This window comes from Aethalodelphis obliquidens, unplaced genomic scaffold, assembly GCF_003676395.1.
Source record: "Aethalodelphis obliquidens isolate GAN/ISIS:26980383/991018 unplaced genomic scaffold, ASM367639v1 scaffold28, whole genome shotgun sequence".
In the NCBI taxonomy this organism is placed as follows: Eukaryota; Metazoa; Chordata; class Mammalia; order Artiodactyla; family Delphinidae; genus Aethalodelphis; species Aethalodelphis obliquidens.
The window spans coordinates 23,230,742-23,245,837 of NW_020837972.1; the positions used below are offsets into that span (position 1 = coordinate 23,230,742).

Genomic DNA, 15,096 nt, shown 5'->3' on the forward strand with positions numbered 1-15,096 from the left:
AAAATTGAGGATTCAGGTCCTTGATCACACTGGCCACATCTCAAGCGCTCAGTAGCCGCACATGGCTGGTAGCTAACTGCAGTGGGGGGCAGTGCAGAAACAGTACGTTTCCATCACTGCAGCCAGGTCTAGATTACAGAGCTAGCTGGGTATTTAAATCTCTTTTCCAGTCGTTTGAAAGCCTGGATTGCTGCATCAGTCGGGGCCCTGATTACACGTGCTAGAAAACCACCCGACTGCCCCCAATGACTCAAGCAAGTCCAGTAACTAGTTGGGCTCACTTTCTGAGTTGTGAGGGGGGCGCAGCGTGCTTGGGGCTCACGTATGTCTCGAGGGTTCCTCTGCAGGCTCAGCCTCCTGGGCGGGCTGAGCTCCGCAGCTCTGCTCCCTCCGGCCCCTGTCTCAGTGCCTCACTCCGCAGCCCCGCCCCGCTCAGCCTGGTCTTGAATCTGTTGACCTGGGCCAGACTCGGGTCATGTGCTTCTCCCTCAACGTAGCAAGGTGGCTGGGGAGAGCAGAATGTTCTGGTCTGTCTTCTGCTTCAGCTGGAGATCTTCATCCGGAATTCACGCACTGAGAGGGCAGGAAGGGCCATTGTCCACATCAACGGTGTTCTTGCAAGTAGGGGAGAGGGTGCCGGGCTGCAGAGAGAGCAGGGGGCCACCGCGCTTTCCTGAACAGCCCAAGTGATGTTTTCCTGAAATAGTTTTGTGGCTCATGTCGTTAATATCCACGAACCACCCCTCAGTGTTGTTGAGTACGTGCCCCCTGCGCCAGCTGTGCACCCAGGAACGCCTTGGGTGTAGTTGAAGAGGCCAGAACACACGCCTGTCCTGACGTGTCCCAGGTGCTGGCCGCTCCCCGAGCCTGGACATAACAGAAGCCCTGCCTCTGAGCAGCCCTGGAGGCCCGGGCAGGCCAGGCGCTTCGGCTTGTGTTTGGGTAGAGCTCCTGCATCCAGCCGTCCTGTCTGGCAGTGCGGGCGGCCTGCAAGTCTCTTCAGCCTCACCCTGCATGAAGGGCGTGACCCGCGCCTGCTTCCCCCTGGTGCGGTCGGTCACGAGAGCCGCCGCCCTGCGTGGTGGGACGCGTCGTGAGGTTGCTTGGTTTCAGAAGTGGAGCCGTGTTGGGGAGAGCGTACATCTCAGGACCCCGAGACGTGCTGGCACAGACAGCCTGCTCCTGGGGTCACCATTGTTGGGGGGCTGCCCCTGGGCGTGTGGGATTGGTTATCCTTTTTTTTTTCTTATTCTCAAGTCTAACTGCCGGGTTTTTTTTTAATATCCTCTTAGTACTTTTAGGCTGAAAAAAACAGTGAGGTCGTCACAATGCATCATCTTAATTCAGCCCAGCAAAGGCCCCCCACCTCAGTTGCTGATTTTCACTTTAGTGGTGAAGGGTAATCAATCATTTTATTGGAATAAATAGACCCCATGACCTAATTACGAGTTATATTTTGAATATATTGATTCACTTATTCCCTCGCTTCAAAATGAAGTACTAAACTATAACCACAGTGGTGAAATAAGTATTCCTAATGACGGGCGTTAGTTAGGATAAAGGCAAAAGAAGCAGTCATAAAGTTCAGAGGTACAAATTATCAGGTTGGCAATAATGTATAAATAGGAATTCATCTAATAAGCTGCCACTCACCCTCTCCTGTTGTCCTGGACTGGCCGCCTGCAGTGTGCCTCGTCCACCTGGTTCTTATTCTTTGCAGACGTCCATCATGGGGGGCGTGTTTTCCCATCTCTCCCCCGTTTACTGCAGCACTAATCATCACTAATTAGTACCGTGGTTCTGTCCTCATGTGCAGGAAGGGAGAACCCTGAGGGAGAAAGACAGCCATTCTGTGTTTCTCCTCACTCAACAAACCACTTAGATAAGGGATGGAAACCATGTCTCAGTTCTCCTAAAATAGACTCTCTCTGCTTCTCCGGGGAAAATCTCTGCAGCAGCCCTGACTGCCCTGTGGCTCCTGGGGCCGTGACCACTAACTCGCCGTTGCTGGAGGCCTCGTGCATCCGGTGTGGAAGTGCTCACTGGCGCCTCTTACCCCTACTTCCGTCTCCTTGTTCGTGCAATGTATATATTCCTAGTTTAGAGTCCACAGTTACTGGGATTTTTTAAATGCACTAAAAGCTGGTTCTTGCAGCCGAGCGGCAACAGGGTTCTCTACTAGGCACCACGGCTGGCGGCACAGCCAGCACTTCCCTTCCGCCAGCCTTTAAAGTTAGAAAGGCCACTACATTTTATTTATTTTAGTCTTAACATATCATTTTGTATATAAGTTTATGGAGTGCCGGAGTGGGAGTTAGGTGTTCTTAGAAGTAAAGGTTCATTTCTACATGTTAGAATCGTTTAACAACAACCAATTATTTTTAAATGCAACCCAAAAAATATTATTGCACTAAAAGAGTTTGAAGTGAGAGAGACCTTTTTGATAGGAAGAACTGTCTCACGATGAACTGGCTTCCCTGGAGACAGTTTAGGCAGAGCCTTAAAAATGAACTGGGCAGCGCTGACACGGAGGAGATGAGCGAAGCCAGCCAGGAGCGGCAGGCGGCCTGTGCGCCCCCCGTCCTGCAGTGGCCCCGGCTACAGAGAGCAAACTGCTTTGGGAACAGAGCGCACTGTTCTACTGTTCTTGAGCGATTCTCGGCCCTGCTGCCTCTCAGCTCACAAGGAAGGGAAGGTGTGAGAGACGGTGTTGTGAGTGTAAACAGTAGGCAGGCAGAGCACTGCCCTCGGGCCGCAGCCCTGACCCGTAACCCAGGGTGGCATCCTCGTCCGGCCGCAGGAGCACCGCCAGGGCAAGAAGCGCAACTTTAGAAGAACCATTTGCACAAAGTGTTGTTTTCCCTCATCCAGTTGGCCTTGTCCAAATGGACCAGCGGAGAAGAGAGGGGAGGCCGGTCCTGCTAGAGCCCAGCACCCGGCAGCAGCCAGCGCCCGCGCGGCCCACGAGACGGGGCCGGGCCGCAGCCCCTGCCTGGGGTTGTTTTCCGTAAGCCTTACAGCTGAATCCTCAGAGGCACAAAGTGACACATTGCAGATTTCTCGATATGTCTCTGCGTGTGGTATTTACTGGCTGTAGTTAAAACTCATGTAAATGAATTGAGGAAATGACCTTTCTCAGGACAAGGGGAAGGGCTGCGGGTGGGTGGCCACAGCTGCAAGTGTAAAATACCGGTAGTGGGTTTTTGGAGTTCTGGGTTTGTTGGGGTTTTTCATTTTTTCATCTTACAACGTGATGTGGACAAATGTTAACGTCAATAAAAATAGGATGTCACCACATCATTCTTTCAAGCTGGTTTGTACTGACTCACTGCTGGGATGGACCATAGTGAGCCAGGAGTGCACCCTTCTGATGGCCATGCAGGCAGCTTATCATTCCTGTCGTCGTAGAGTGCGATGTGGTCCTCAGGTGTGCGTCTCCAGCACTTCACAGTAAAGTCCCAGCGATGGGCGTGCTCTGGATGCCACAGCGCTGAGGGTGGTGGCTTCTTGATGTGTGTGCTGGTGTCCCACCGTGAGAGTTCAGCAGGCAGCGTCCTGAAGGCCTGTGCACTCTTCTGTGTGTCTGTCATGCTTGGGTAAAGAGTTTCTGAGGATGACTGATGACTTACTAAGTGTGGTACCGTGGTGTGGTGCGTTCACGTGTGTGGAGCACGGCTGACTTGCACTGGTGGGATTATCTTGCTTGTGATTCCCATTAGTGGCTTTATTTTTTTCTTTCAGTTTTACTGAGATATGATTGTGTCAGTGGAAAAAAAGTGCACAACATGAGAGTTGTGAGTTAAGTTTTATTTGGGGCAACATGAGGATGATAGCCCAGGAGACAGCCTCTCAGGAGCGCCGAGGACCTGCTCCGCAGAGGTTGGGGGCCGGGGGTCAGTAGATGAGTGACTCTGGTGAGGGGCTGCGTGCGGTCGAGCACACATCTTGGCAGAAGGCGGCTGCGCGTCACGAGGAGCAGGTGTCACCATTGATGATGTTAGTGCTTTTCTAGGCATGCGGAGCTGCAAGAAATTAGGCCCATAAAGTCTTCTGAAACTCTATCTGAAGGCCTGTTCTGCCAGGTTTTCCCAGAGCACCGAGGGCCTCCTTCCTGATCTCCACCCAGAACTCCTTTCAGGGGATGTCAGAGGTCAGCGACGGCAGTGGCCAGTGTCTTCATCCTTGTAGAGCAGATGGCGAGTGACAGTTTTCTGGTTAGCAGGTGACACACAGCATTGTGTGTTCAAGGTACACAGCATGATCTCACTTACACATAGAACAAAATAACTACCACAGTAAGTTAGTAGGAGTTAGGAGTTAACATCCATCCCCTCACACAGGTACAAAGAAAGAAGGAGAGAAATGTATTTTCCTTGTGACAAGGAGTTTTTTAAAAATCAAAGAGGAACCTCTTTTGGTTCAGGCAGAGCAGAGGTTCATCAAAATGCGATACTAGAGGAATCTCCTTTTCGGGGGAAGGTCACAATTATTTACGAAAGAGCAAGCGGGGCTCTTTTCCTAACACAGTGCCCTTCGTGCCGCAGCGCAGCAGGCTTTGGGGGGAACCCTGCACGGGAAGGCTCGGCCGGGAGAGGTGGGCATTCAGCTCTTGACTTCGAAGGAGCGTCCTGCTCCCTAAGATGCCAGGGCAGGGTTTTTAGCACCACAGAGGGAGGCGTGGTCCGCTCTAGGAGGTGTTGGTTTGTTACCGGTGAGAGGGCCCCAAAGTCGGAAGCTTATAAACATACATTTTTAAATGTCGCCTTTTCCCTGTTAACATCCAGACGTTTGCTTCTGTTCCCAGGAAGCCAGTACTGTGTCCTGCCCTCTACTGGCCGGAGGCAGACCGCTGCCCACTTTAGACATTAAGCCTCCGGAAGGGCGCTCAAGCAAAAGCAGAGACCCGCCGAGAGAAGAAGAGAGAGAGAGGAAGAAGAAGAAGCACAGAAAACGGCCCCGAACAAGGTCGCGCTCTCCCAAGCGCCACTCGCCGCCCAAGCCCAGGTCTAGATCCCGCTCGACAGCAAAGCACTGTCTTCCCAGTGCCTATCGGACAGCACGGCGCTCGAGGTGGGTGTGCAGGGCGCCCCCGCGGCCGCGCATCTGGTGTGGGTGCAGACCCCCGCACCTGCTCACCAGCAGAGCTGGGTGGGGCCTCCCTAGACCAGCTCCCCGTGAGCACAGACCCACACCTGCGTGTGTTGATGCGAGATGCGCCCTGCCAACCCAAATAAGGTCTTTTCAAGATATTTTTTTAACCTGACTTCCTGAGGTTCGTCAGCTACTGCCAGGGTTTTTAAAAAATAGAGGTATTTACGTTTTAACAGGTCTTAGAAGCAAGCCTAGCATATCGGCTGAAATGTGTGGAAGATCCACAGGTTGGGGGTCTTCTGCTTGGTGTGGACGAGCAGGCTTTCCCAGGCTGACTCCTTGTGAATGTGCAGATGGCGAAGCAGGACGATTTGTACTTCGGCTGTGTTCAGCTTCCCTGGCACAGCACCTACAAGTGCACATAAAGGAGGGAGCACAGTGGCACACATCCGTTTTCTCGATTAATTTGCTTCTCCAAACCTCTCACCCACAGTCACTGTTAACCCAAAACCACCTTTACAAGGAGCCAGGTTTTGAGGAAGCAGCTTAACATTTCAGGCAACAGAAGTAATAAACATGAAAACCTGTAAGCATCACAGAATTTGCTGCTTAGTAAAGCAGGTATTTTTCTTCTTCTTAAAGCACCTGGCTTGCAGGAGGTTCAGGAAAGCAAATTTTTAATTTTAAAACTTACTTCATGCCTTGTGATTTATTACTGAACGTTGATTGGACTTCTCTCAGTTTCTCTTTAGCACAGCACTTGTACTGATCTAGTTCTTCTTCTCCAGCTGCTGTTAGTTCTTTCCTTTCCGTGGGAAAAATGCAGGTGCCCTATACTTTTTATTTTTTAATGTTTAAAAAACAAGTGTACTTGTATACACATCTGCCTGTCTTAAATATATCTTAGAACAACAATGCTTTCTCTGTTTTTACCCAGACCAGACCTTAAAGGCTTGACAAGTATTTACACTTGTCTACAATGAAATTAGAATAAATTTGATCTTTGGCTCTCTGCATTTCTTTTTAATAAATTTATTTATTTATTTTTGGCTGCATTGGTCTTCGTCGCTGCACGCGGGCTTTCTCTAGTTGTGGTGAGCGGGGGCTACTCCTGGTTGAGGTGTGCGGGCTTCTCATTGCTGTGGCTTCTCTTGCTGTGGAGCACGGGCTCTAGGTGCACGGGCTTCAGCAGTTGTGGCGTGCAGGCTTCAGTAGTTGTGACTCGCAGGCTCTAGAGCACAGGCTCAGTAGTTGTGGCGCACGGGCTTAGTTGCTCCGCGGCATGTGGGATCTTCCCGGACCGGGTCTCAAACCCGTGTCCCCTGCGTTGGCAGGTGGATTCTTAACCACTGCGTCACCAGGGAAGTCCCGCTTTCTGTGTTTTTGCTAGTTCTTTAGACGTTCCATCACTTCTCTCTCTCTCTCTCTCTCTCTCTCTCTCTCTCTCTCACACACACACACACACACACAGACACACACACACACACACACACAAACACACAGAGCTTGTTGTTGTTTAACTAAATGAACAACTTTGCTGACATATTTTCAGTTTTTGAAAGTCCCCAGAAACTTGTATGTGTATATCAAAACTTTTTAAAGTTTCTTATTTGAAAAAATTTCTTACAACATTATATAGTGGAAATAAATAAATAGGCCTGTACAAGCCCTCTGAGTAATGACATACCCAGTAAAATTCTTCCTAGTTAGCCTTTATTCCAGGGCTCAAAGAGAAGAGAGTATAGTGCATCCATAAAGCCCCATCTAGGGGACTGGTAACTCTCAGGATTCCTTAGATTGTTTCCCAGGGTAAGAAATGAGCAGGTGTTCATGGTGAGTGCTCAGCGCATACAGTAGGTGCCGGTGTCTAGTACTGAAGTGAGCCTGTCTGGTCAGATTTGATGGCCACAGACCTTTCCCCCAGGTTGGTCTGTTCAGAACTGGAAGTGTTCGTGAAACACTTGGAATTTTAACTTGCTAGGATTTGTGTGATATTTATTGACTATCTATATATAATAGTAAGTCATTTTGTATGTTATTTTAATACATTTAAATTTTTTTTATTTTAGAATAGATTTACAGATTTTATATTCAAGTATATTTTATATTGTTCTCATATATTCAGTGCTGACAACTGCAGGAAGCAAATTCCTAATCCTTAGTTTGTAATTTTCAGTTAAAAGAAAAAGTTAAGTTCAAAAAATTTTTAGTGTGAGTTCTGTGATGGCAAACCATCAATTTTACCTTAATTTGACCTATAGTTAAAATGTTTGTAAAAAGAGCTGAGTATTTTCATAACTCCCAAACATTTTTTTAAATCTCAGTAGTATCTGTGTGATACTTTTAGTTAATCAGTTAACTTTTAGTTAAATCAGCTGACTTAAGTTCACTAAATAAGTCAGATGTTTGATTTTGCAGTTTAGATAAAATGTCAAGGCAGAGTGCAACTTTATTATAAAATATTTTTTAAAAAATATTATAAAACCAAACCTTCAAAGTGTTTGTCCAGGAGTATTTGCCTTGACAGCTTATATGTGGCAGTGACGCTCCTTGAAATCAGACCACCTCTGAGCTCAGGGCCCAGAGGCGGGTTGCAGGTCTCTGATCGGAGGTACGGAGGAGAGACCAGCTGTCTCGTGGTGGGTCTCTGGGCCCTGGGGACATAAGTCGGATAAGTCACCTTCACCAGGTAGAATCCTGCTTCAGCTCTTATTTCTGAGAAGAGTGAGTTTTATTTGATAATACTGCCTTTTTTCTTAAGCTGGTTACAGACCTGCTTTCTTAATCCAGGCTCACACTAATAATTTCTAGGGATCCAACTGGATTTATAAAATAAACTTATAAAATGAAAGAGGTTGGTATTCTTGGTGATATGAATTGTTTGAAGTGTAAAAAAAAGAAATTTAAATTTTAACCAGCTGCTAATGATACTGTCATAATTTTCTCTTTAACTATCTGTCTTTCCAGATAGACTAACCCATGACAGACATAATGTCTGCATAGGATATATAAGACTTGTTTCTTGGGCCTGACACAACTTAATTGTTTTAAAAAGACTACTGTCAGCTCCAAGTAAAATGACTTTTGTTAATATTTCTTTCTACTTGTTGTAGGATATTACAGTTGAAATATATTTTCTCTTGTATGTTAAATTACTGAAATCCTGTATAAAATGTAGAAAGTTAAGATTAAAAAGCTTTTATGTCATAAGTAATTTTTATGTTAATATGTTAATGCTCGTGTGGTTGAAGTCCCATTTATCAAATATGTCTAAGTTATAGATGACTCTGGCTCTCCAAAGGTGAATTTGTCATAGAAAAATTTTTAGTTTTGGAAATCAGTCTTTTGCTTCTCAGAAAGCACAGTGATCACCGAAAGACAGTATTCGGTGTCTTTTAAATCAACACTGACTAAAGTATAAGACTTCTTTCTCTGTTGTTCTCTGCTTTTATATCACATTAGGTTTTATACGTTAATGGATGAAGATGTACTCATGCAATTCACTGCCTAAAATTAAAATCCACTTGTAACAGTGTAGGTATTTTAAAACAAAGCTCGATGAGACTAAAGCTTGAAATTCAGCTTGTTTGTAAGGCTTTTGATGAGATCGCCTGCAGCGTCGTGTAGTTGGTTAGTTGGTGGGGGGTTGGTTTCGCTTGTTCTGAGGTTGGGGGGATTCTGGGTGGAACTCTGCAGCCCCGCGGTGTGAGGTGCTCTATGTGGAGGAGGGCCAGGGGCCCCCCCGTGTGGCTTCCAGAGGTCAGGCTCCCTCAGGGCTTTCACTCGGGGAGGGGCCTGGGAGCTGGGGGTTAATGTGACTTTTGCAAGTGCTCTATTTAATGTTCAAAAAGAACTCAGGCGGGCAAAATTGGGGTCGTATTTTAGTTTGAAATTTGTAATTCCTTACGTTCTCCCCCTGATAAAACTGCGTAGCAAACCGGTGAGGGTGGTTGGTTTAATCTCCTGATCCAGGCCCTTAAAGGAGGATGGGGTGCTTGACGTTCCCCCAGGCGCCGGTTCACGTGCTGGTGTCCAGGAAGTGAGTCGTAACCCCAGGCAGAGCCGTGGCCACCGTGTTGGTAACAGTGCTGCGGGGAGAAGCTGTCCCCGCAGGAGGGGAGGAAGGGTTTGCGGGTGAAGTCGGGTCCACAGTTCAAGCTTGAGAAGAACTAAAACCGGGAGCCTCTTGCTTGTTCAGCGTGGTTGGTACCAGATCCTTGCCGCCAGGACCCCAGCCTGGTTGGTACCAGATCCTTGCTGCTTGTTCCGTTCCGTGAGGACCTGTGAGTAGTGAAGTAACAGGAATGGAGGAAGTGGGTTCCTGAAATGGTTAAACACTGGTGGAAAGAAGCTGTTTATAAATATCGCTGTCATTCAGAAGTCTCCTTATGACCTCTTTGAAAGCAAACCATTATGATCATTTAAGAAAAAAAATCTGAGTTGCATCATGCTTGAAAATTTTTAATTCAGACTATTTCATTTTCTTTATGAGAAGTTCTCCGGTCACGTTATACAGATGATTTACTTACAAAATGGACTTCCTGTTCCTTGCACCGTGCCATGGTAGCAATATTCAGACCCTACTTAACAGAATAAAAGCATTGGAGCTTCTTTAATTAAAATAAAACCTAAGCGTCACCTGGTGTAGCTCATGGCCCTCCGTTCTGAGATGGGCTTTTCCCGGGTAACTTGGAATCTGCTGGTAACAGGCACCTCACTTCAAAGAAGGCGCCAGTGGCCACCGCAGAGTGGTATTGTATGTCAAAGTTAGGGATTTGCAGACGGTAAAAACGCATTTCTTTCCCTATTATTGAGCTTATCGTAGAAGCCTGTGTTTAAGCGTTCCGTAGGCGCGATGGCTTTGATGGAGCAGAGCTTTTTGCGGGGCTCTAGCACCGCGCAGCCCAGCACGTGTCATTCTGAACGTTAAGTGTGTGCCTCCGTGCCACAGACCCACGGCCTCCCAGGGTGCTGAGCCCGGAGCCTTGTCAGGGCAGCTCGGCAGTGGCGGCAGCACAGCGAGGCATTTATCGGGCAGCCTCCACCACGAACAGATTTGACTCCTGGAGCTCTTTTGAGGGAAAGCCCGGTAAAATGTCAAGGTGTCTGACTGACCTCACCTTTGTAATCGTTACTTAAATCTCAGGAAAGCTCTGGAAACAAAAATCACAACCGTTGTATAAGCTGAAAAGCAGTTGTGTCAGAGGAGCCCCAGGGCCGAGGCGCGTTTCTCCCGGAGCAGGTCATTCCGTGGCTGCGGTGTTTTTCAGGAGTGACTCAGCGTTCCCCCTGTGACACAGAGGGTGGAATGTGATACAAGCTGATCTTTGCAACAACGGTGTGCGTTGTTGGGGGTTTTACTGTGACTTAAAATGATTCCGTGTAGAACTTCTTTAGATGACAAAATCAAAACCTCTTCTGTATATCCTTTTTTGAGTGGGTTGTCATAGAAACAGAACGGAAAGAAATTCCCCCCCCCCCCAGATTTCTGCTTATTTCAGGTCTCCCCAAAACAGTAATTTCACTGAATGGACAAAAAACTAAAATAAGAGTCCTAAACCCATTGTTAAAGGGCCGTCCGTTAGGACCGTGACCCCGTGGGTGAGGGTCTCGAGTTGGAGTTCTGCGTGCTGCTGTCTGGGGCACGGTTGCCGTGTGTGGGTCACGGCACTGCACGAATAGAATAGTCCTCTTCCAGGCACAGGAAAGGGAAGAAAAAATATTAGACATCTCATAAACAAATGGTTTAGCCAGAACTTTCATGGGAACGGCATGGTCCGAATTGGATTGAAGGTTCAGGCTTCCTGCCAGCGGGCCTGCAGCCTGTTCCTCATGCTGAGAGGCCATAAGATGAGTGCAAACAAGAGAGGTTTCCAGGGGGTCCTCGAACTTCATCACGTGTCATTTTCTTCCTCTTGCCAGTGTTCGGAACAAGTGGAAACAGCTCACTTGGACCTTGTTGCCTTTGCTTACCTAATTTTGACAGCAATACCAGTGAGCTGAACGTGTTTTAGGGAGACCAGATGGGCAAAGGCAAGAGAAAGGAAGAGCAGCAGCGGGCCTGCGTCCGCCAGGAACCGCAGGGACCCAGTGGGCGGGAGCTGGCTCCTGCTGGCTGTCCGCACCAGCAGCCCACGGCTCCAGCCTCAGCACGAGTTGGGCCCCACTTAGAAGCTTAGCATTGGTGTGATGAGCGTTCTGCCTCCGAGCCTGGATCCAGTTCCGGGTCAGCAGAGTAGGGAGGCTGGGGGTGGGCCTTGAAAGGACAGGCAGGGACCCACCACGCCCCACGGGCTCAGGCCAGGGCTGGCCTCCGTCTCAGCAGTGGAGGTGCTCCCCTGCCCACCCCACACAGGACTGAAATGCCTGCTTTCCTCTGCCAGGTCCCGGTCCCGGTCCCCTCGGAGACGAGCACACTCCCCCGAGAGACGGCGGGAGGACAGGAGTGTCCCCACTGCCTACCGAATGAGTAACAGCCCTGGAGTCAGCAGGAAGCGGACCCGGTCCAGGTAGGCGGCGGAGCTTTCGCAGACACGGGACCTGCGCTGGAAGGTGGGGCTCCCACGTCTCCGGCACAGAGCTGTCCGGAGCCGGGGAGCAGCTGCTTTGGCCGATCCCGAGTCATCCTGGCAGCGTTCTCACTGCTCTGGAGCTCAGAAGCAGAGGGTGCTTGCCTGTGCTGGAACACGTCTGTCTTTGCAGGTGGTTGGCCCTGCTGGGAGCTCTTGGGGTCACATTTCCCCGAAGCCTAGCTGCCCCTAGACCCCCACACGCAGCTCCTTACCCTTCACGTGTTGAGCAGGGAAAGGAGTGGAGGGGCGACCGACAAGGAGAATCTGAAGTTCAGATTTCAGGTGGATCCCTCCTGCTGCCCAGGTGGCCACGCCTCGGCTGCAGCTCCCAGGAGAGTGCCGCAGGGTCCTCGTGGGGTCTGAGAGCAGGGAGAGGGCCCGTCCTCTGGCCCCTTGACCTCTAGGAGAGACCTGTCTAGTTGAGGAGGGTGAGGGAGGCTGGTTCCCATGTCGCCATCTCCCCCAGTCTGGGCCTTGGACGCCCAGCAAGCCAGGGCCCCTGCCCCCGCTCCCAGGAAGAGCGCTCCGGGGCTGACCTTTGCCACCAGAGGCCCTGGCACCACCACTGCCTTGAGGAGACACAGGGCCCAAGCCAGGAGCGTGTCCGGTGGGCCAGTGGGCGTGTCCTTCTCAGCTGAGGGGCGCCGTCTGGGGATCGCCCCGTCCAGCCTGGGTGATGCCACCTGAATGCTTTTTGTCACTTGGCTTCTGTATTTCCATTCTCTCTGAAAATGAGGGCTTCCCATTTTTTGTGTCCCTGCACTGGAGTTAAGGCAGGCCCCGGCTCTGGTAGGTAGACAAGGAGCATTGCTGGCCCGGTGACCAAGGCACCCAGAAAAGGGCAAGACGCCATTGTTGCCCATCGTAGTCTCAGACTTCATGATGCCACGCTGCTGAGTGTCAGGACACCCGGGGTTCCAGAACCTTCCAGGGTCTTCCAGAGGACAAATCTGCATTTCAGGTGTCCACCATTCTTGGACAAATGAACCCAGCCATCACCCAAACCTGCCTCAGAGACGCCCCTCCATCAGCAGACATCCTCAACAGGAGCAGTTATTTTTTTTTTTTTTAACATCTTTATTGGAGTGTAGTTGCTTTACAATGTTGTGTTAGTTTCTGCTGTATAGCAAAGGGAATCAGCTACATGTGTACATGCAGGAGCAGTTCTGAAAGGCATTTCTAACTGAAAAACGTTCCTGCAGTCTGGCTAGTTATGCAATAGTTCCATTAAATGATAAAATGTCATCTCTTTCTTAAAACAGAAAAATCAGGAAAGGAGCTGTAAAACTGATACATTTCAGTGAAGGCTTCATGTACAGACTCACTCCGTCTGTTTATAAATTTCATTTTGTGCCTTGGAACTCCCACGCTAAGCATACGTGACTGTTGCAGGATAAAATGATGAAAATTGAAGTCCATTTTAAATTTTATTCCTTATGCAAGTAATTGACATTTGAAATTTATCGTCACCCTTGGTATATGTAAAGGGCATGGTCTAAAATTAATTCCTTGGAGCCGAAGATCTCTCCTAACAGAAGAGTTCTTGCTTTGCCCTCAAATTAACCTTTGCATTAAAAGAGCTATCACTAGAGAAGATGGTGATTATATTAGGATTCATCAGAGCTTGTGCTATCATCAGAACTTCAGTAAGTCAGATAAAAGAAGTTAAGACTCAACTTACTGCAGGGCCTAGCTACCCTGCCCTGATAGATGGGATCAAGCCTGTGACCTGACTCAGGGGTCGTGGACAGTGGTGGACTCAGGAGGAACCCAGTAGAGGTGAACATGTGCACGATTACTGGTCGATTTCCTGGGCTTGGTTATAAACCCAGAGTTTCTGTAGGCCAGGAATATGTTCTGTTAGCAGGCGCGTTTTGTTACCCAGCAATCAGGCTGTCCCCTCAACCTTCTACTCGGAGTAGCTTCGGGGTCTCTGCTTCAGTGTGGCAGCAGGTGACTAATCCGTCCACCAAGTCAGGGTCACTTTAATCCCGTCAGGTCACCCCAACTGAGGGGAAGTGCCTCCTGCCAGATTTGAAGGATTATTTCTACAGGCTGATCACCGAGTGCTTCTTTCACTGACTTTTTTTCTATTTTATTTTTTTTTAACTTAACATTTTTTAAAATTAATTAATTAATTATTTTTGACTGCGTTGGTTCTTCATTGCTGCGCACGGGCTTTCTCTAGTTGCGGCAAGTGGGGGCTGCTCTTTGTTGCAGTGTGTGGGCTTCTCACTGCGGTGGCCTCTCTTTTTGCGGAGCACGGGCTCTAGAGTGCAGGCTCAGTAGCTGTGGCTCGCAGGCTCTAGAGCTCAGGCTCAGTAGTTGGGGCACACGGGCTTAGTTGCTCCACAGCATGTGGGACCTTCCTGGACCAGGGCTCAAACCCACATCCCCTGCATTGGCAGGCGGATTCTTAACCACTGTGCCACCAGGGAAGCCCCTGACTTCTATTTTTGAAAAACTTTTAACTTACTAGAAAGTTTTTAACTTACTACTTAAAAACACCCATCTGCATGTAACTTGTAGCGTGATTCAGTGTTAACGTTTTGCCACATTTGCTTTCCTTTCTCTCTCCTCCTCTTCCTCCCTCCCTCATGCCCTCCTGTGAGTGTATATTTCATGACTTTGACAAGCCCAGGTCACCTGTATCATTGAAGGTCCCACACTCTGGATTTGTCTTACTGTGTCCTTTTGGCTGTGTTCATGTTAAGCATTTTTAGCAAGAATACTCTATAGTGATGTTGTCTAACTTCCCATTGCATCACACCAGGAGGCACACAAGTGTCCCTTTGTCCCTTTGCCAGTGACACTGAGTTTGATCACTTGGTTAAGGTTGTGTCTGCTGTGTAATCATACCTTTTCCTCTTTGAACTAACAAGTCATCTGTGGGGTGGCACTGGAACAATGTGAGTGTCCTGTGGCCAGCAGCTTTCTCCTCATTTCTTCTCTAAACACCCCCCTTTGTTTTAGTATCACTGTGGACTTTGGGTTTGGGGATTTGTTTTTTATTTGTTGTGCAACAGTCCGTTGCCATTATATTCTATTTGATGGTAACATTGTCTCACATTTGGCCCCATTGTTCTTTGAGTACTTTGTCACTTTTGGCCCAGGATATTCCAGGCTTAGCTTGTGCTTTCCCTGCCCCAGACCTGGGGTCAGCTGTTTCTCCTAGGAATCCTGGTTCCTTTTAGCGTTTGGAGATCCAGATCTGGGCAGAGTGAATATTTTTAAAAGTAAAATTCATGAAAATGTTTAGCCAAATCATATTACAGTACACTCCAACAGGAAGTCCCGGTTACTTTATGACAATAAATAGTATGTGATTGGTTAGGGTGGGGGGCAGGGTCTAGCATTGAATCCCTACAGCTCAGCGTTCACCGAGCACATCAGCAAACGCTTGTTGAGTGAGTGAATGGGAATATGCTGCTGT

The 15,096-nt window shown here is 48.6% G+C and overlaps 1 protein-coding gene across 4 annotated transcripts in view; it reads left to right on the plus strand.

The window, feature by feature from the left end:
- SFSWAP (splicing factor SWAP) overlaps positions 1-15,096 on the plus strand; it is an 82,853-nt gene that overhangs the window by 59,261 nt on the left and 8,496 nt on the right. For 3 of the 4 annotated variants that reach the window (XM_027125158.1, XM_027125159.1, XM_027125160.1), the window contains 2 exons: positions 4,805-5,070; positions 11,475-11,600. In XM_027125158.1, coding sequence (XP_026980959.1) covers positions 4,805-5,070; positions 11,475-11,600 — 392 coding nt within the window. Of the gene's footprint in view, positions 1-4,804; positions 5,092-10,058; positions 10,194-11,474; positions 11,601-15,096 lie in introns of all 4 variants that reach the window. The other variant, XM_027125161.1, reaches the window with a different exon arrangement.